The 22,382-nt window shown below is 40.0% G+C and overlaps 1 protein-coding gene across 5 annotated transcripts in view; it reads left to right on the forward strand.

The window, feature by feature from the left end:
- The window catches only part of LOC119660548 (HEAT repeat-containing protein 5B), an 80,781-nt gene that overhangs the window by 47,556 nt on the left and 10,843 nt on the right, over positions 1–22,382 (forward strand). For 3 of the 5 annotated variants that reach the window (XM_038069187.1, XM_038069183.1, XM_038069185.1), the window contains exons 2-10: positions 12,007–12,381; positions 12,450–12,597; positions 12,661–12,913; positions 13,027–14,242; positions 14,363–14,636; positions 14,779–14,811; positions 19,114–19,550; positions 19,613–20,675; positions 20,770–22,375. In XM_038069187.1, the coding sequence (XP_037925115.1) occupies positions 12,044–12,381; positions 12,450–12,597; positions 12,661–12,913; positions 13,027–14,242; positions 14,363–14,636; positions 14,779–14,811; positions 19,114–19,550; positions 19,613–20,675; positions 20,770–22,375 (5,368 nt within the window). In that variant the 5' untranslated portion in view covers positions 12,007–12,043. The remainder of the gene's footprint in view (positions 1–12,006; positions 12,382–12,449; positions 12,598–12,660; positions 12,914–13,026; positions 14,243–14,362; positions 14,637–14,778; positions 14,812–19,113; positions 19,551–19,612; positions 20,676–20,769; positions 22,376–22,382) is intronic. The other 2 variants (XM_038069186.1, XM_038069188.1) reach the window with 1 other exon arrangement.

Consider the following 22,382-nt stretch of genomic DNA (forward strand, 5'->3'; position numbering starts at 1 on the left):
TTTCAATATGCAGTTTCGAGAAAAACCCATTTAAAAAGTAGAAGGCGATTTTTAGCCATAAAATCTTAATCTGCTACACCTAGTTCATAAACCTTAGATTTCTTCAAAAAACATATATACAGCCTTGGCTTCAATTCTCGTCCTTTTAGCGAAGTCATTCGAACATCATTCGGACTGATAAATACGCGCTTTATTACGGCGATTGACATAAATCTGACATGTGACTTATCACGTATTTAACACTATAATTTCCGAACGACCCCGAATATCAAAAGATCACTTTACCCATATATTCTACACTATATCTAGTGATTGATTGATGTAAAAAAAAAAAATCGATTCCGCGGATCCGACACACAGGATGACCCCCTTAAGGTTTTGTGAAAAGTAAAAATTTGTCTGCCTGTCTCACCCGATTTATTCGAAAACGGCTAAGCTATTATCACGAAATTTGGTGATGATATGCACTCTGTGAATTCTTTTACATACAGCAGCAGAACCTATTCAACTGAAAAATCTGAAAAGAATCACAATGGTGCACCTATACAAAATCTAGGCCTCAAAATACATTCGATTCCGATACCTGCCTAAATAAAGTGAATAATATCATATTACCATATTTTAGAAATTTACTCGAAAACCACCCTTAAGTTCATCCTAGACGTACAACGGCGTTCGTGTTACGGAATCGGACTGCGAGGTGCTGAGTTGCTTACCAACTAATCTCTGACTAGAGCCTTTTTGTACCACTTTAAAGATAGAGGGCTTTAGCTTCTCGGGCAATTGTTTCCTAACAACATAATAAATCAACAATAAACTAATAGAATTACTTTGAGCACGTTTTCGCTAATACATGAATCATATATTGAAAAAATTATTTTGAACAATTTTCTGCCCAAAAAATGACTGATAATATGGCAGTAATGAAAGTTGTTGCTCTATGACAACTTTTTTCAAAAATTGAAATTACATATCTAATTCTATAAGCTACAAAATCATATATAACGTATAACATAAATGTATTTTTAATTCGTTTTTTAACTGAAAACATATTGAAAAACTTTGACAACGTTTTCATACACCACTATTAATTCACTACGACCTATATATAAGTAGAACCATCATGTAGCCAAATATTCTTAAATAAAAAATCAACAAAACCTTGCATATCTGGAGCTCCGGGCTCCCGATTTTTAACTTATTTAGTATTAATAGTTGGTCGGAAGAAACAACTAAAAGGATTTGTCTATTTCCTAACAAAAAACAAAAATCCAAATCCACGAGGTACATTGTTAAGTGTGGATGAACGTATAAATTCCTTTTTATTCAATATTAAAGGGATATCCTCTCCGTCAAATTGCGATACAAATTAACCGAAATAAGTGCACTGGAACCGATTTCCTGAAAAATCGGAATGATTATGGGAAAAAGGAATGACCCAACCGTCCATCGTAATTTGAAACAAGTCGGAATACCGGAAGCTCGACGCCTCGAGTATAAAGGTCTTGTGTTCATCTTATATGAGGAATTCTCTATCCACGTTTCCTCCATAGCTAAGAATGCAAAATATTCCTTCATATATTGCCAAACTGTAGGATATAAATATATACATATTAAAGATATAAATATTGTGCTTATCCAAAACAAACAAACATTGCATGTTATCTTATACTGATGCAAACATCTAATCGATTTAACCCATCTCCACATATTTCTGCTTTACCTCCTTGTCAGAAGCATACCTATATGTACGTAAATTAAATACCGCTGGTACTTACGTACACACATATCAATTGATACTGATATACAAATAATTAAAAAAAGCTAAGAAAAGAAAACTGAAATGTCCCCATAGAACCCGGCGTTTATACAAGTTCACTTTGTATCGTGATGAAGTCATATATAGTATATTTTAGAGAGCAATAAATTTACGTGAAACGCAAAAGTTTGACCTTCTATAACTTTGTTAATAATAGTTAGATTGCGTTCAAAGTTTCCAAGATTACATCCTATAAGCGAGGTCGGCGCGTCGTGATCGGTTTCGCATTTAATTTTATCAAATGCCGGATCTGGATGCAATCGCGGGGCTTTTAAATCCCCTTCTAACGTTTCAAGCCACTGTTGTTTCGGCCGGCCTTTTGGTCGCTTATTATCGACTTTGATGTTCAGACCAATCTTGGCAAATGAATTCTCGTTAGCGCGAATTACATGACCATACTATCGAAGACGCCTCTCTCGCCGTTTTTTCACGATCGGTGCAACACCATATCGATCGCGGATATCCTCATTTCGGGTGTGGTCAAAACATGTCACGCCACCAGTCCAACGCAACATCTCCGTTTTAACTACCGCAAGACGCCGTTGATTGTCTTTTATAGTCGGCTAACACTCAGAACCATAGAGAGCGACAGGACGGATGATATTGCGGTAAATTTTAAATTTGAGACGTTCGTTGATACGTCGATCGCAAGGAACACCAGTTTTGGAACGCCACTTCATCCAGGTTGCGTTAATGCGTAAAGCAATTTCATAACGCAGTTCTGTATTGGCTGATAGCATTGACCCGCGATATTTAAATCGCTTAGTTCTGGACAGGTCATTGCCGCTGACAGTGATTGTGCCTGTTTCAATGGGATCGGTTGTCAAAAATTCGGTTTTATTTAGATTCAAGCTGAGATCGTATTGCATGAGGCGATCATTCCATTTTTGGACAAGTTGCTCGAGATAATTTTTGTTATTAGACGCTAGCAAAACACCATCTGCCTAAAGTAGTGTATAAGACGCTAGATGCTGGATGTCCCATGTGAGGGTCTTCATAACAAGAACAAAGAGAAGTGGTGAAAGGGCGCTTCCTTGATGAACACCAACAGAGACACGAAGCGGTTTTGATTCATCCGCTACACTTCGAACTTTACTTTTCGGAGTTGAACCAAGCGCATGAGTTCTTCTGGCACTAAATGTTGTCGTAGAGTATACCAAATAATTTCGTGTGGCACACGGTCAAACGCTTTCTCCGGATCCAGAAATGCAATGTAAAGAGGGCGATGCTTCCCAAGGTGTTTCTGCATGAGCAACCGCGCAGCGTGTATTGCGTCAGCAGTTCCGCAGTTCTTGACAAGTCTGGCTTGATTCTCAGTTATTTCGACGATTTCACGAACACGGTTGTCAAGAATACGTTCAAAAATCTTCATTGTATAGGAAAGTAACCGGATCAGATCAGACGGTCATTTCTTCTGGACTACCTTTCTTTTTCCATATTGGAACTGTGGTACTTTCTTGTCAGTCAGATGGTGTTCCACCTTCCTGAATAACCCGATTGAAGAATTCACTGAGCCACAGTGTTAGGTGGCAGCTCTTCGCTTTCTAGAGCTCAGATGCGATGTCGTCAGGTCCTGTTGCTTTGCGCAGGACGGCAATCAACGGCCGACGTTGAGGTGCGATGGTCTCATAGAGAACGGCTTGGCAATCAGTGACAATGGTAAAATGTCGGCGCCTTATGAGAATATAGTCGATTTCCAATCGCAATAATTTGATGAACCATTTATTCATAAGTACAAGGTCATGGGTTTCCGCAAAGTTGATTATACGCTCGCCACCTTCAACCCAATTTCCTTTCCCCCATTGCACCTGTTACCAACTGCCTTTTCACCAACATAACCATTAAGGTCGCCGGCAATGATAATATAGTCGGCAGCAGACACGTTACAAGTCTTTTCATCGAGAATCTGCAAGAAGGCGTCTTTCTTGGCGTCAGGTCGATCTGTCTGGTGCGTATGCGGTGAAGAAGTGAATCGTGCCGACAGCTGATATAATGGTGAGCTTCATCAGCCGATCATCAAATCGTTCGACTTCTTTAAGAGGGTATCATGGAAACCCTTTGATATGGCAATTCCAACACCGTATTGTTTGTGTGGGCTACCAAAATATAGAAATTTATAGCCATTTTTACCGCGTTCGCATTTTATGTCCGAGCTTTTGGCACCAGACCATCGAACTTCTTGCATTGCGCAGATTTCAATGTGCCTTTCCCGAAGGGCTCTTGCGAGTTCCTCGGTCTTTCCAGTTAGGGTGCCAACATTTAACGTGCAGACACGTATTTCTTTTGCTTTTGCTCGGACTAACTTACCTACGTCCTGACACCGTCCATGCGTTAAGAACTCTTGGCCATTTTCAATAGGACCGGGGCCCGTTCTGCCGCGTTGACTGAGGTGGACGTCGTAGCATTTCTCCGAAGCTCGTTACTCGATCCGATCATGTTGTTTCTAACGACATTGAATGCATTTTCTTGGTCCGGCTGTCGCAGGACCTGTCACCAAGAGGGATCAGGTTGGATTTAGCATAGTGGAATAACTCCAACTATATTTGATTTATCTCTTTCCCCGATCTCAGCATTTTACTTTTGTTTTACAAAGTACGTTGCCTCAAACCCTCCTCCTTTACCTGGGCTTCGGACCAGCATACTTTGTTAATAGCATGGCGCAGTCACATACATTGCTGAACTTAAGGGGGTTTCTGCAAAATTTCTAAAATACAGTAATACACTACTATTAATTTTTTTTGCGCAGATATCCTCCTGAGATGTATGTATTTTGAGGCTTAGATTTCGTGTAGATGCGTCACTGTGATTTTTTCTAGATCGATTGGATAGGTTCTGAAAACGAGATCTACTTCTGTTTTCGGGGCACACATTTTGAGACCTGACTCCCCTGCGTTTCAGCCAATATCAAAAATAATATCAATTTCGAGTCCTTTCATTTGACACCCCTCATGAACATATTCTGGCAAAAAAATATACATTAACTTTTCGCATATATGGAGAGTCCCTCTTTAAACTCAACACAAAATTATGCCATTTTTGAAAATTTTTATACTTGTTCGGTATATTTATTTCGCACGACTTGTTTTTTGTTGTTGTATATTATTATTTTAAAGAAATGAGTGTTCATTATTTAATGGTTTTACGATTCCATTGGATAAACAATAAACAAAAGAAAAATGAATTAAATGATTTTGTAATAAAGAAAATTGTTCACTGTTCGGTATAATTATTTCGTACACTCTATTGTGTGGCTTAAATTTAAAAATCAGATCACTGACCGATCAACATCTTGAGAAGAATTCCAACATAAAATCAATTTCTCGTTTGCAAATACATTATTTTGAAATGTTACCTGCTGGGGGTAAAAAGAACGGTTGGGTAGGGGAGATAATGCCTTATCTACCGTCATCCATAAGTTGCTTATGTTATCTATAATTCTTAGCAGCTACCTATATGTAAAATGCATATGAGAAAACCGAAGCCTTGAGCAAATACAAAATACGATTCGAAAAAAAAATTTCTCAATACTTTTGCTAATAATGATCTAGCCCAAACTTGCTTCCATGTTACTTTTCAACAGGAAAGATATTTTATGGCAGTCAGATTTGTCAGTGTAGAAAAGTTGCCAGCTGCCATTTGCATTTTGCCGGCTGTTCGCAAATGCATATAATAGAGCAATCATAGGGTTTTATAGATTGCATTCAGCAATGTAAATGTGTGCATTCTGAAATGATTTGTCAGAATGTCAAACCATACACACAAATTCGAACTCAAAAATTATTGGTAAATCGTAAAATTTTGATCCAAGCACTGGCTCAAAAACAACTTTAATTCGTCGAGGACATTTTTCATCTGCTCTCTTCATTTCATAGTATTCATTTTCCCGTGAAATAATTCCCATTCGCCATAGACAGGATGGAGGAATATTTGCAGCCTAAGAAAGTTGTCTGAAACAAACTTCTATTGTTGTCAAGCTCTTAAAAATGAATTTGATGGTCTATAAAATCGGAAAAATGTTAACATTTGATTGTACATATGTTCAACTTTAAAGGTTTACTTTATTTCTGGAAATAAATTACAAATAGAATACTGGAATGCAAGAATAAAAGAGAAAATTGAGGCCAGTAATCGTAAACATTGCATAAAATGCAAATTTCCAAAATGTTTTTTACAAAATATAACTTGGCATATTTTACGTGGAGATTGAGGTTTCATCCTTGAAGAATTTATGCAATTAAAATACCATACCATAAAATTTGTTATTTTTGATAAAATAAAGAGGTGGACCTGAATCTGGCGAAATATTTAACACATCGCAAACAAAATTATGTATGTATCCAAGTGGTTATTGGATTTAGAATTATTTTGTCGGAGCGCCACTACACTAGGGCATATAAAGGAAAAGCCGGCCCTGAGGTGGAAATAATGCGTCTCTCTCTCTCCTAACGAAAATGACAAATTTAATTTAAAGTTTCTCCATTTTGAGCCTGAGGGAATTCTTCCTCTAACGGCATATCTCTTCCTTTCTAGATGGTGCTTTCATTCAAGCGACTACGCCATGGGTCGATTTGTTATCGATTTCTGACAATATGTTTCAGCTCTGGAATAGTCGATTCCATAACATTGGTATGTCATGTCATGGAATCGACTATTCCAAGGGTACCTAGCTTGTACATCGATGTAGTTCCCCTGGTGGCATGGTTCCAAACCAGAGTACCCCGATGATATGGCAGATATGAGTTGATAAAAGCTTTAGCTAAAAGTTAAGGTCACTTTTCATGTCCTACTCCCTTATAACAATTTAGAGAGAATATTACCATGGGACAGTCTTAACTTGATGTTATTGTTGAGCTGTAATTCCAAATTTTGGAATAGCAATAGCGGACTTAGCACTGTTAATACATAAAAAGACATCAGTAAGTATTACCCAGCTAGCACTAATACATACCCCGCCAAATTGAGGACCTTGGCTTTTTAGGTGTTTATTTTCAGTACCTTCTTCCTCCCTTCTTTAAATCAAGAATCATGTGGCTAAAGTCCATGGGGATAATAATGGGAGTGTAACCATATGGCAAAAAGATCAAAAACGCATTGAATCTTCTTACATCTTCCAAGTAAGGCAGCATGATTGATGCCATCGAAAACGTAAAAAATATCTGTGACATGATGTAACTCTGGGGGGATAACGCTTTATACTTCAATTTTTACTTCAACGTAGCACGTGACATTTAATGCTAGTTTGTTGTGAAAATAGTAGGACTCAATTAAAGAAAAAAATATTCATGATGATAGTATAAACGATTAGACTTTTTCAAAGTAGCACCCTTCGAGTTCTCCAGTTTTCGTTCGCTTTCAGGGACGACTGGATCGGAATGCTGTTTAACTCCCCCGTCTCCGCTTATAGAACCGCCCGTTTCGAGTCGTGATGCTTTCCCTGGAGCGTCGATTTTGTTCTTGGGAATAGAGAAAAGTCTGGTGGGGCCTAGTCCAAAAAGTCGGGGTCCTCATTCACATGACGAAGAAGATCCTGGGAGATCGCTTTTCAGTTGGTCCTCTGTTCCTCTGGTAACACTCGCGGCATCAACTTTGCGCTCACTTTCTTCATGGCTAAGTTATCTGTCAGTGTCTCAAAAATTTGGGTTTGAGGGATGCTCGGTTCATTAGCAATAATTTTGATACTCATCCTACGCTCACTGTTCAGTTAATTTTCTCTTGCGACAGATTTTCATCGGCTTTGTTGGTCGAAGGGAAGGGCGTCCGGAGCGGTCATCGTCTTCCACTCTTTCTTTACTCTCTCATAATAGCTTATACTACTCAAAAACATCCGATTCATCTATGGCAGTAGCACTGTAAGCCTCCTTAATCATACCATGAGTTTCTTTGCCCATTTTATAATACCAAGCTTCACATCGCTGTTTCAGTAAACGCTCTATGATTCACCGTAACAAAGCGTTTCGACAGGGGATCATAGTACAAGCGATCTGCTCTATTTAACGGTCGAGAGCCGACTGCCAATTTTCCTCAGCGTTCCCAATATCCCTCTCCACCGATCCGGCGCGCGCAGGCGGAAAGGTGGGAACTGTGAACACTCACGCAGTGAATTACATCCTTTTACGACCAATTTAAGGGGAGGTCCCCATGCATGCAAAAGGAGGGTGTACATTTTTTTTTTCACCAAATATAGTCATGTGGAGTATCAAATGAAAGGTCTCGGTTAGTACTTTCCGAAGCCGGTGTTAATTTTGACATTTGCTTGAAAGGAGGGGAGTGCGGGGGTCGAAAGTGATAATTTCTTCAATGAACCCATTCTCAGAAACTACCCAACCCAAAACTCTGAAAGAAATCAAGAGGCTCCCACTGCATAGTACCTAGGCTTCCATACCGATATCCTTTCAAATAAAGTTAATAATAGTGTATTACTATAATTTTTAGTAAATAGCTTCAAAACCCTCCTTTAGTTCATCCTAGCGCCACGAAGCAGTAATGTGGACTATAATATAAAGCATAATCCTACCAAGTTTGGTGGAAATCGCACTATTACTAACAAAATTATAGTAGGTCAAAGTTGTCGCTTCCTTGCAAATACAAGCCTAGGAATGTCAATAACATTCGAAAGTCGATAATCGCACATACTGTACGGATATATTACTTGCTACGTACTGATGGGGCAAATGCACACTCAAATGTCTTTATACAGGGTGCGGCAGCATAACTTCCTTTTTTCAAAACTCAATAAAAACTTGTATGCATCGGAAAATATTTATTTATTTTTTATAATGTAGGTAGATGTCTAAAGTTTTTATTTACATTGTTTTGAAGATCAAATCTGTTAGGTGACGTCCCCCATTCTCCATACATTGCGTAAACGATTTCTGGCGTTTGTCACGACTCTTGTTAGCATAGCAGGTGTTATGTTGGCAATTTCTTCTTGGATGTTGGTCTTCAAATCTTGGACGGTTCACATAAACACGGGATTTCAAAAAATCCCATAGAAAAAAATCACAAGGGGACAGATCGGGAGAGCGTGCCGGCCATTCGAAATCGCCTCTAATTGAGATAAGGCGCTCTGGAAAGTGTTCCCTCAAAACAGCCATCGATGCTCTTGAAGTGTGTGCTGTTGCACCGTCTTGTTGGAACCAAGTGTCCCCCAAATCCAAATTTTTTAGCCGTGGGAAAAAAAGTTCTGTAGCATGTTTACATACCGGTCCGAATTCACTGTCACTGTAACCTCATTTTCCTCAAAAAACCAGGGACCAATAATTCCAGCTGAGGAAATTGCACACCACACTGTGACTTTGGGTGAATGCAAAGGCTTTTGATGCAATTCTCGAGGGTTGGTGTCAGCCCAGTAGCGCATGTTTTGTTTGTTAACCGACCCACACAAATGAAAATGGGCTTCATCGCTAAAAAAAAACAATAGCACCCTCGGGAACGACATCAAGAAGAAGCTCACACGCGTTCATCCGAGAATTGAAGTCACGTTCTGAAAGTTCCTGCACTATCGCCATCTTATAGGGATGAAAATGAAGATCATCACGAAGAATTCACGAAGAGGGCAGATGCGTGTTTGCGCGCAGAACGCCGTGGCGATCGCAACATTGACGCTCTCACTGCTCCAATGTTCTCAGGTGATCTAACGGGCCGAAGGACTCCAGTTCTTCCTTTTGTCGCACTTGCAGTTTGTCTGAATGTAGTGACCCATGTAACAATTGATTTGCGGTCTGGGACGGGAGCCAACGGGGCTAAATTAAAGCGAATCCGAAATGCACGCTGTGTTGCAATAACCGAACATCCGCTTGAAAAGTAAACCTCAACGGCAAAGGCACGCTCCTCACTATTCCAACGCATGATGGCTACTGAACCGTGTCGGGACAAAACTTTACAGTATCCCGTCTTGAACGAGACCACTAACGCTCCGCTATGACATCAACTAACTGAGTGGCGCGCATTTTAAAAAAGGAAGTTATGCTGCCGCACCCTGTATAAGCAATACACATGGTGGTATGATGTACGTTGAATTTCTCTGATAGTTCAGCAATGGTTAATTTATCCCTCTCCATTAATCTCTCTAATAATTCGTCGCTTTAAAATCCATTTAACCTTCCAGAACACGGTTGACCTTTCTCCATGACGAAAACGTCCGAGCTGCTGCTGACACATTCGGTTACAATGCTGTTGCCGTATATTAAACACAAAGCATCCTCTTTTCTGTGCCTTCATCTGCTTCTATCTTTTTAATATATCGCAGTTCATTTAAGACTGAGTCTAGGTATCAACTACCCCTACCTTAACGGCCTCTTTCAATAGGGCTTTTTCCACCCTTGGCTTGACGGGGCTAGCGGGTAATGATTGCCTTTAAAAGGGGGAAAGTGGCGATTTGGTAAAACCGAAAAAAAATTACGCACACCCGTTATTATCTTTGCAATGGCACGGAACGCACAAACGCCCTTGGTAATATATCTGTGGGGTTTTATAGTATCTCAATGTAACAGGTGTTATTTAATTCTTCAGAATGGCCTCCATGTCTCCAGATCGGTGAAGACTAAACGAGGAATTCGATATATTGTTCCACAATAACCTTAGGGGGGTTAATGTGGTCGCTACAGAAGGATTCAGAGCGGAAATCAGCCTATCTCTCGGTCAAACTTCCGTTGTATTTTTAATGCGTTCAAGGATGATTTTAGCTACTATTTTTTTGACAACAGGGAAAACGCACACAAATCTTCAATTATCGTATTCCCCTTCTTTCAAGACAGGAAAGATAGAAAATTTCTAAGATTTAAACTGTACATCATGGTGGATATAAAGCCTATCGACTTCTACATCTTATCACTGCCTGTAAGATCATTTGTAATGCGATATACGATAGCGAAGTTATTTTTATTTACTACAGGTTCTGCTTCCTTGAACCTTACAATAGTGAAGTGCTACGGTGCGCATCCCAAACCAACGATCAACAGAGCTTTCGACTTCATCGATCCGTCTTCAGGTCTCCGTGGTTATTCCCTGATATCGTTACGTCACCAAAATCAGACCTATCCATCCTCTGACTCAACAAAGTGATGTTTAATTCCACCTATTCATAAAGACCATTCATTGCAATCGCCAGGTCTCTACAAAAGCTTTCTTCAATCATGTGCAATTTCTACTGCACAATTATGGTGCTTCCTAATGTGGATCGGAATCTTGCAGTCAACACCCGATATGAAATCGGTCCGAAGATTACGAGATTGCACCTTGTGGTATTCCACCACTAGGCGAGCATTCTGAGAGCCGTTGATACCTTTTACCTTTCAATCTCAACTCCGCTTTCGATAGATAATGGTCGTAGTCATAAAACTTGCTCCTATCCGAAGCCCGTTTGACGCTTCTACAGCAACAGAGTTTGCACGTTACTAACCCACAAATTTCCACTCTTTTTGGTCACCTTTTATAACAAGCAGAGAATATTTTGAAGGAATGTTAATCCCCAGCTCAAAGGGATTACTTTTGGCCCTATCAGTGGTACTATTCTTAATTCTTATACTTTTAAAGGCTCGAAAAAATATTTGGTCCAAACGATGTTGCTTATAAATTAAACGCCATAAATGAGTTCTAATTGATTTACATTGAAAATTTTACATATCTGTTAGCCTACTGCTGTGACGATGCATAAAGCATTCAATTCTGGATTATCTATATGCAATTGATAGCAACCCCAAACAATATATCTCTTCGCATGGTAGCGACGTTATGACTACGTATTCTAGTGAAATATTTACTGTTGGAATGCATTATGACTCAAATTCACCAAAAAATCAGTCACATCTCACTAGAATATGGAGCTCTAATAAATTTAAATGACAAAGTATTATCTGATACACTCAATCGCGGTCAAGGCTCTGATTCTGCTCGAATAAATCAGACAAGCTGCTTTTGAAAACTTGCCAATATATGCATTGTATATTTATAGGATGAGTGTATGTATGGGTCAGATAATAGCTCCATAATTTAATGTTGGAAACACTCTAAAATAAATAATTGAGCAATAAATATTCTGAAGAGATTATATATTAGAAGTACTCTTGTTGAGTTGTGATGTGCAGACCAGTTGATTTGTTTGTGCATAAATATTTGGTTAAGCAATTGGACTTGATAGGTTTGAATGGAATATTTTAAATTCAGTCAATTCCCTTTTCCTCTTTCAGATCCTTCACCTCTCGCCAGCAGACGCAATACAACGAGATGGAACTTTCGCATAGTCTGACACTAAATGAAGAGGCTCTGAATCAGATCCCTGAACAGAAGCGACCAGTTTTCGTATTTGAATGGCTTCGTTTTCTTGATAAAGTTCTTGTTGCTGCACAAAAATCGGACATAAAAGGATGTCAGAAGAAACTGGTGGAGCAACTAACTCAGCATATCCAGGGCTCTCCCGGACCGCCAACGCGTAAACTGATTGCCAATTGTTTGGCAACCCTGTTTTCGGTTGGCGATACATTTCTCTTATTCGACACGGTTAATACGTGCAACGATATCCTGAAGAATAAGGACGATTCTCCAAGCTTTCTTCCAACGAAATTGTAAGGATATGGATTGATTTGTTTTTAATATCGAAGATTGATGGCTAACTATTTATTTATGTTCAAAGAGCTGCAATATGCGTGCTAGGATGCATGTATGAAAAACTGGGGCGCATGATGGGTCGATCGTATGAGGAGACCGTTCAAATTCTCCTTAGGTCGTTACGAAGCGCTGAGTCCCAGACGAGAATCGAAATTATGATTACTTTAGAGAAGGTGACATTTTTTTTGACTCCACCTAAACTTCGAGATGAGGTATTAATATATTTTTCACCATAGGTATGCGCTGGAATGGGGACTGCCATATCGAATGTCCATAAGGACATTTTCAAGGCGACTAAACATTGCCTGACAGATCGAGTAATGGCAGTACGTGTTGCAGCAGCCAAATGTCTCCTTGAAATGATAAATCATGCACCATTCCTGTATACAACTGAACTCGAAAGTTTGGCGACCTTGTGTTTCAGAGCGTTTGACGGAAGTAACTATGAAGTTCGGTGTGCAGTGGCGAAACTTCTAGGGACATTGCTTGGTAAGAAAACTTTAATTCTTATGTTTTGCATGGTTAACTGGGTGCAAAGTCGTTTCCCTACACTATCCCCCAAATTTTTCAAATTGATTTCGGAACTTCCTGCTTTGTTCCAGCATTCACACAACAAACAATTGACAAGAAATCTCAAATGGCACAGCAATTGAAATCACAACAACAAAGACTTATATCACTAGACGAAGCGTTAGGCATTCTCATGTCAGGATTTTTGCGTGGAGGCGTGTCATTTCTGAAAGGCACAGGTGAAATCATTAAAGGAAGTTCCGGAGTAAATCGTGAAGTTCGTGTTGGTGTAACACATGCTTATGTCGTCTTCGTACAATACATGGGAAGCGTTTGGCTCGAAAGAAATTTGCAGACATTCCTTGTACACGTTTTAGATCTAGTTGCCAATCCCAAAGCAGCTTCATCACATGTCGATGCAGTATATTCGAGGAAATGTATCAATTTCATTTTACGATCAATTATTGGCAAAATGTTGGGTGAAAAAGCTCAGTCATCTGCTTGTAAAGAGCTGGTTCATATTGTGGCAAAGCAAATGAATTCCATAGACTTTAATCCTGAAAATGCAAAAGATTCAAACCAAGAGACACTTTTCAGTCAACACTTGCTTGTATGCGCTCTTCAAGAGCTGGGTAGTTTGGTACTTGGATTGGGAACAACAGCTCAAAATCTACTAAGCGATCAATCACTTAATTTCATTGATGCAACATGTGCTGTCCTGATACATCCTTGCGCAGCAGCCCGTTTAGCTGCAGCTTGGTGTCTCCGATGTATTTGTGTTGCAGTACCCAGTCAAATTACGCCTCTTGTCGATCGATTTATTGATGCCATGGATCAGATGCGGTCCTCTCCTGAAGCCATTGCTGGATATAGCTGCGCTTTGGCAGCAGTTTTAGGAAGCGTACGTTTTTCGCCGTTGGGGATCCCGCATACAAAAGGAAAAGTGGTTTTCAATACTGCCGAAGAACTATTGCGATCGGCGAGTCAAAATAGTCGATTGTCATTGAATCGAACACAAGCTGGATGGCTGCTTATTGGAGCTATCATGACTTTGGGACCGTCAGTTGTGAAGGGATTGCTACCTCGTATGCTCTTGCTGTGGAGGAATTCATTTCCACGTTCAGCGAAGGAATTGGAATCAGAGAAGGCACGTGGTGATTCGTTTACTTGGCAAGTAACGTTGGAAGGACGCGCTGGAGCGTTATCGGTAATGCACAGTTTTTTGCTTCATTGTCCTGATTTGGTTACGGATGATATCAACCGCCGACTGTTGACACCCATTGAGAGTGCATTGGCGATGCTGGTCAAGTAAGTTCGATTTTATATTCAATTGGTTTATATTCAGTCGGGTACGTTTTTGATATTTTATTCTTCCAATTTTTACCCAGTTCAAAGGGGTTCACAATAAATTTATCGTATCGTCTACAGCATTTCATCTGTCCTCAAAAACTATGGACAACACCTAAAAGCACCGGCAGCAATGGTTCGTCTTCGTTTATACGAAACTCTTACCCTCCTACCACCCAGTTCCCTTGAATCATCCTACACTCACTTGCTTCGTATGCTTGTGTCGGAATTCACACTATCTGAGAATCCAGCAAATACGACTAATTCACTATTACGATCGCTGTGTCATGCTGAGGACTCAATAATTCTAGGGAATTGGTTGCAGGAAACAGATCATCGTACTATCGAAGATCAGGTAAGCTTCTTTATAATAATTTAGGGGCTATATCTCTCGTTTTTCGTATAATGCAAATGTAAATAACAACTTTGGATGGTTTGAATTTTCGGACTATTGAATTTGGGTTTCCTTTTTCTTCCTTTCTATGCCTCCTTAACAGATGGAACCAAATAGAAAATGCGATGGGGAGCATGTAAGTTGGGGATGTGATTTTGAAATAAAGAGAAACCTTTTGTTTGCTTATGGGTTTTGTGGATGTATTTTATTTTTTCTGTGATTGTCGAGAGTATAGAGTGATTCGCTAATTGTTTTCAGTTTTCTAGAGTGATTATTGTTGCTTATTTTATTTCACTTCACAGAGATTTGTTTATCAATTAGGAGCGAATCGTTTCTGTGATTGCTTCTATATTTTCTTTTATCCTTTTCTATATAAATTTGCAGTTTTGTGTCATTTTTAAACGAAAGAAAGAAATTATCTATGTTTACCAGCTATCCCGAAAGAAATATTCTTTACCTATTGACAATCCAAAAGGAATCGTTGATAGCATATTTTACATCCCTTAAAAAAGGATGTGCATTTTTGTGGTCCTGGACAGTATAATAATGCATGAATCGTGAAAGAATGAAGTAAAAGAAGGCAAGGTCAAACCTTAAAATGACATGTTGGGTGAATGACATTTTACGTTTCAATTAGGTACTCAATTTCTAAACCTGACGTGTGGACGGCATGCGTTAATAATGATAATCGTTGCTGCAACGATTCATATTGGATCAGGGCTTTGAAGTGTGGTAGAGCACTTCATTCAAGACCGTAACGATACACTACAGAATTACAGTACCCTATAGGAGGCAATGTGGCCAGCAGCGCTCGCCCGAGATTATTACTCTGATTTGGCTCAGGTACTCACTCACAACTGAGTCGACTGGTATCCGACGTCAAATCACATACAAATCCCACTGCCATTTGACCCACGACTTTCCGTACGACAGCCTTGAGCTCTAATCACTCAGCTATCCGGACACTACATACTTTGCCGCAATGCCGTCTTGTGTAGCTCTAATAATAGATAAACTGCCAAGAGAGGGAATTTAAATTCTACACATGGCTCCTCAATGATCCGGAAGTGCAGTTGGATCTACATTGGAAACCAGCCTCCTCCCTTCCGATTAGGCTTTCAAGCACGCAAATGCCTCTCCAATTGCCGTAATCAACGTAAATGTTTTTTATCGGCGGAATCTTAATGATCATCGCTTTCTGCCACCCTCTGGAAAAGATTTCGAATTCCCAAGATTTTCGGATAACTAGAAATAATCGCTCTTCAGAAGCTGCAGGGTTTACCGGAAATAGTTCCTCGAGGAGATTGTTAAGACTTCGCCCCGCTTGAGAGATGATTCTGCTTCCATTTTGAGAAATAGTTCGTACCCACATGGTACATGATTTGCCGTGTTATCCACAAGAAGTTAAACTTAACCGTTTGCCCGATAGAGAACCACGATTAATCTTTTCTCTTTTCATCTCATCGTGGACAGGAATCATTAAACCATCGAAAAGCTCATGACTACTTACGAACTCTTTCATGATGCAATATACGATGCTGCCTTGACTAACGTAATCCTATTGTCACGGCATATTTTACTTTGCACTTCTCATATTTTCGACCCGTCTCCACGTTTCCATAGTTAGCCAGGTGTTGTGCCGTCCTTTTGAATCGATTCATGTTACGTGCAAGTTGACTTGCGTCAAAGATAAAGGCATTTTTGATAAGTGGCCAAATGCTCATCAACATTCTTGTAAAATTATTTACAGTTTATGCTATTCCACAACAGAAAAAAATTCTTATTGTTGGACGATTGCTGATTGCGGAAGCTGCTGGTATCGTGTTTTGAGCACCAATACTCTGTGACGATTCAAGCTGCATAGCTAGCCATTCAAGCAAAGATACCATAAGTACCTTTTTTTCAAATCCGATATCATCTTTTTGTTAGGCTTATTTAACAAACAACTACTTAATCTACTGATAAAATGTTCATTGTCGGTCAGTCAAATCCCAGCCTCTTCTGGGTTGCGGACAGTTATCCATAGAAAGTATTTTTCTCCTCTATATTGAATTTGGATTGCCAAGATACGAGTTGACGGGTCGATGGGCGAGTTGAACACCGTTTTCTTGATTTCGAATTCCATTTCGTCATCGATGCTTATGCTCGTCTTTGTGTTGTTTCGTTGCAATAGGCACATCACTTGCACAGTGTTAAGTGGTGACAATGAAACCGAAGCATAGTCTTGTTAAGAATCAAACAGGAGAATATAATAATAATAATCTTTGGCGCAACAATCCATATTGAACCAGGACCTTGAAGTGTGTTAGAACACTTCATTCAAGACTGTAACGGTACATTACAGTACACTGTAGGAGGCAATGTGGTCAGCATTGCGCTCGCCCCAGATTATTACCCTGATTTGACTCAGGTACTCATTCACAGCTGAGTCGACTGGTATCCGAGTTCAAATCACGATACTAATCTCACTGCCACCAGTGAAATTCCAACCGCGACCTTCCGTACGACAGCCTTGTGCTCTAACCACGTAGCTATCCGGACACAGGGGAATATAACAATACTAAAGCAATTCGGAACACTGGAAGTTGTACACTTCGGGTATAAAGGTTTTGTGTTCATCTTGTGTGATAAATTTCCAATCCTCGTTTTCTTATTCGTGCATAGCTAAAAATTCAAAATATTCCTTGTTTCCTTATTTCCAAACTCCACCGTCCATCGTCCACTTCAAGGCCCTCATCCAGTTGGATTTTTGTGTCAATGAATTTGAATGAATTAATAAATTTACGTGAAATACACATTTCCACCTTCCATAATTTTATCAATAATGGATTTCTTTGAAACTTTTCAAAATGGTGTAAAATCCTAGAAGTGAAAAATTTGACGCTTTTATAAGTAATAATTATAAAAGTGTCAAATTTTGTACTTCTAGGATAAACTTAAGGGGGGGGGGGGTTTCGGCGAAATTTCTAAAAAAGCTGGTAACACGCTATGATTGATTTTATCTGAGCAGATATGGGAATGGGATGTATTTTGAGGCCTAGATTTATATATAGATGCACCATTGTGAATTTTTTTCAGATTTTTCGGTTACATAGGTCCTGAGAACGAGACCTGTTGCCCTTTTCGGGGCATAAATTTTGAGTCCTCACTCCCCTATGTTTCACTCGCTATCAAAAATAGAACTAGCGTCCAGAAGTACTAATGAAGCCCTTTCATTTCATTTTAAACAAAGCGCAAAATGATACCATTCGTTGAATGTGAAGGGTCTTACAGATCACATGTTCTCACCAAATTTCATGACAATAGGTTAAGCTGTTTCCAAGTAAATCGGGTATAACAGACAGACAGATATTGAATCGATTCTAATAATGTTTTGTTTCACACAAAATCTTAAAAAGACTGTGCAAATACTTAACATTCCACACAGGAATGAAAAGGGTATCTATAACTTACAAGTAGCTCAGCCCTAGCTTGTATCTTTTTCTAAGGATAAAATTCCCTTTGGCATCCATTCCTCGAAAAACTCAGGAAATGCGTAAGTTTTAGACATGATAATCAGCTTTATTTCCTTATCCGGTATGCAATCTAAATCTGATGCTCTATTTTTCCATTTTATTGCGAACTGCCACGGGTTCCTTCCTGTGGAAAAAAGTCCTAAATAATTTTCTACAGCAATCCATGACTTTTGCATTTATTTTTAGTCTATCTAATTTTCCAGTCTATGTGTCGAAGATGCTGGGAATTGCTTTTAAGTTTCGTCATAATATGTTTGATTTTATTATGTTCTGAGAGACGACCGAGGGTAACAGCTAAGTTCCGGTTGCTTAGTGTGGATATCTTCAAAAAAGTAAGAGACGAAGATGGTTTATATCCAGGGCAGAGGCAGATCATCAGACGCTGTCGTTTGAGTGCTAAGTCCAAAAAGAGGGGTCCGTGGACGACAAAAGCGATCTGCAACTCGAGACCGCCTTTAGATTGCTCTTTATCTTTCTAACATTTCTACGACTTGTTTTCCTTGAAATTCTATTATATTAGGACAAATACATTTTTTGGCTTCACGAATCACAGAGCACCTATTCTAGGATAGTATTATTGTGTATCCTGAGTGGGTTATCCCAGCTTTCCTTTCTTATCCATATGTTTGTGCATTTCGATTTGTTGGTTTGATCAGATTTAAATGAACTTTGCAATGCATTTGAAAACTAGGATGCCACTTTTATTCATACATTTAGCCAGTTCTGAGTTTTCTTTTATTTAGAGTGTCCTATTTATATTTTTTAGTTGCTCGTATTAGGTGTACAATAAAGCTTTCAGTTTAATATATTCACATTTAGTCCCTCATTGAATCGAATCATTGGAAAGTCAATAGAGATTCTCAAACACATTTGCTTACCGTGTATATTTTCCCATCTTTTAATCTATACTCCATTCATTGCAGCTCCAGCCAAACAGTGCAGCAGGGTCCGGAGCGTTGGAGCATGATTCATGCTGCCTTTACCGGCCCCTATCAAAAATCGAGCACTGTCCTGGTCCATTGCCGCTCGGAGTGGCCGTTATCGATATGTCTATCCAACTGTTTGGCCTAATCTTCCCACGTGTTGCCAACAAACATCGCATTCAAATGCTTGAACATTTCTCTGAGTGCATTAAGCAAGCGAAGAGTTCACGACAGGAAGCTGTCCAAATGAACATCTTCACGGCAATATTGAGTGGTTTGAAGGCACTAACGGAAACTAAAAGTGGAATTGGGCAGGAGGAAGTGAAGCGCAGTGCGACAACTTTGATCGTTAATGCGCTGGTTAGCGCTAATTCCATGTTACGGTGCGCTGCAGGCGAGGCATTGGGACGAATTGCACAGGTTGTTGGGGATTCAAGGTAAAGATTATATTTTTTTTCAGCTAACATTAATTCTCATATTTTTTATACTTGATGTGAAGGTTTACAGCCGAACTGGCTCAAAATAGTTTCGACAAACTGAAATCTGCTCGGGATGTCGTCACTAGAACTGGACATTCCTTGGCTTTGGGATGTCTTCATCGGTACGTAGGAGGAATGGGATCTTCGCAGCATCTGAATACGAGCGTCTCCATCTTACTTGCTTTGGCGCAGGACACTAGCTCGCCGGTCGTCCAAGTGTGGTCCCTGTACGCCTTATCATTGATTGCTGATTCTGGAGGTCCTATGTTCCGAGGATACGTGGAGCCGACACTATCGTTAACTTTGAAACTTCTCCTATCAGTTCCACAATTCAATGTGGACGTACATCAATGCATTGGACGTGTTCTAAACGCGTTGATTACAACAATGGGTCCCGAGCTCCAGGGCAACATTCCTTCGGTGTGCACTATGCGTTCCTCATTTATGTGTGCCGCGGCAGTCATGCAAGCACATTCCGACCCGCTAGTACAAGCAGAGGCTACTGGATGTCTTCAACAATTGCATTTGTTTGCCCCACGTCATGTCAACCTCTCCTCATTAGTTCCTACACTGGTCAAAACCCTATCCAGTAACTATTTGATATTAAGAAAAGCTGCAGTATCCTGTCTCAGACAACTGACACAACGCGAAGCTAAGGAAGTCTGCGAACATGCACAATCGTTAACCGTGGACGATTGTTCGGGTCTGGTCATAACAGAGTCAGGGCTTCCGGGCGTATTATTTGGAATGTTGGATACGGAGACGGATAACGAAATGATAAGGAATATCCACGATACGTTGACTTCTATGCTTCAGATGTTGGCGTCAAATAATTTGACTCAATGGTTGAGCTTATGCAAGAATGTCCTAACAATTGCTGTGGAAACTGATGATACCCAAAAGCGTGATTTAATTGACAACGATGAAAACGAAAATGATGACGATATGGAATACCATGCAGAAGAGAATACAAGCACTCATCCAGCTGTTCAGCCGCGTTGGCCTACTCGAGTGTTTGCGGCGGAATGTGTCCGAAAGATCATAACTGCCTGTGAAATGGCCAATCCGATACATTTTGATTTGGTAAGTCAATTAACAAACTAAGAAAATGTTAACACTTTGAACGTTTTTTTTTTTAATAAAGAGTTTTCAAATTTTTCCATTTTTCCTTTAACAGGTGCAAGCCAAAGAAATGCAAATGACCAAATCGCGCGGTGACTATCTCATCCTTCACTTATCAGACCTGATTCGTATGTCATTTATGGCCGCTACCAGTGATTCAGATCAGCTTCGGCTGGAAGGGTTGCGGACCCTGCAAGAAATCATCGTTAAATTTGCTGGTGTGCCCGAGCCAGAATTTCCTGGACATTTACTTCTTGAACAATTTCAAGCCCAAGTTGGGGCTGCATTGCGACCCGCGTTTGCTCCTGAAACTCCATCTCACGTTACGGCCGCTGCCTGCGAAGTATGTTCGGCTTGGATTGGTTCTGGAGTGGCTCGTGATTTGAATGATTTAAGGAGAGTCCATCAGCTACTTGTATCGAGTCTGTCTAAGCTACATTCAAAAACCAACAGTACTCAGTTGTACAACGAAAGCATGGCAACTTTGGAGAAATTGAGTATATTAAAAGCTTGGGCAGAAGTTTACATTGTCGCAATGATTGGGAATGGTTCAGCCCCGGCTAGTTTGATACAGAAGAAGTTAACGAATAAAGGAAATAGTCTTGGCCTAACAGCAAGTGCTGCTTTGTATGGAAACAATAATAATGGAAATGAAGACGAAGAAAATGACTTTGGAGACTTTGAAAGTCGAGGAGAAAGTTTGCTGTCTTTGGTCAAACCAGAATTGGGAAACCTTTCAACACATTGGCTTGCAGCTCTCAAGGACCATGCATTGCTTCTATTACCCCCAGAATATCAGAGTCAATTACCACATGACGGTGGGGCTTTCTATACTACAGACACTATTAGCTCTTCAAAACCCCATTATTTGGCATCCTGGCCTCCAATACTCTATGCTGCCGCGTTGTGGCTGAATGATGGTGGTTTCGACATGAGTGATGACTCGTCTCAGGAGTTATCAAAGTCTGAATGTGATAATGAAACTGCAAGTAACGCTAATTATGATAACAATAATGCTATAACCCATGGAAGTGTGAGCGCTGATCGGTTCCATCTTATTTTCGGAGTTTGTATGGAAGCACTGTGCAGTACAAGGACTAGTGACAAGCTGGATGCAGTCATTAGTTGCTTACAATCATTATACACTATCTTCGATTCAACCTGGGCTCGAAAACTCCTGGTAAAGGACATCTCACTAACTATTGAACTCTGTAATGTTCTCCATCGGCAAATCCTCACGCGTGACAGTCTCCACGTTCAATTAATGTGCATGGAGATCCTCAAGCAAACCATAGCAGCTGTAAAGGAGTCATTGGACAACGAACGAGCTGCACGTTTATCTGAATCGTGCAATGATAATGAATCAAAAACTGACTTAATGAAAGATTTAGATAATTTGGGCGAGGGCGGAGATAGTGGTGAGATAATACCTGGCCAATCGCATGTGTATGCCGTTTTGGAGGTTTGCTTGTGTGTTTTTGTACGCCAAATTCCTACTATGAATCCTAGTAGCAGCGCAAAAATGACAACGGAGCAATTGCGAAAGGAAATTGCAATGAAAAATTCGACTGGAACGTTGACGTTAAGTGAAGATAGTGGGTTGCTTGTAGCGTCTGGTCTGCAGTCTGCTGAGGGCCTACTAAAATTGTGTTCACCAGCAGGTAAGTA

This window comes from Hermetia illucens, chromosome 6 (genome assembly GCF_905115235.1).
Source record: "Hermetia illucens chromosome 6, iHerIll2.2.curated.20191125, whole genome shotgun sequence".
Lineage (NCBI taxonomy): Eukaryota > Metazoa > Arthropoda > Insecta > Diptera > Stratiomyidae > Hermetia > Hermetia illucens.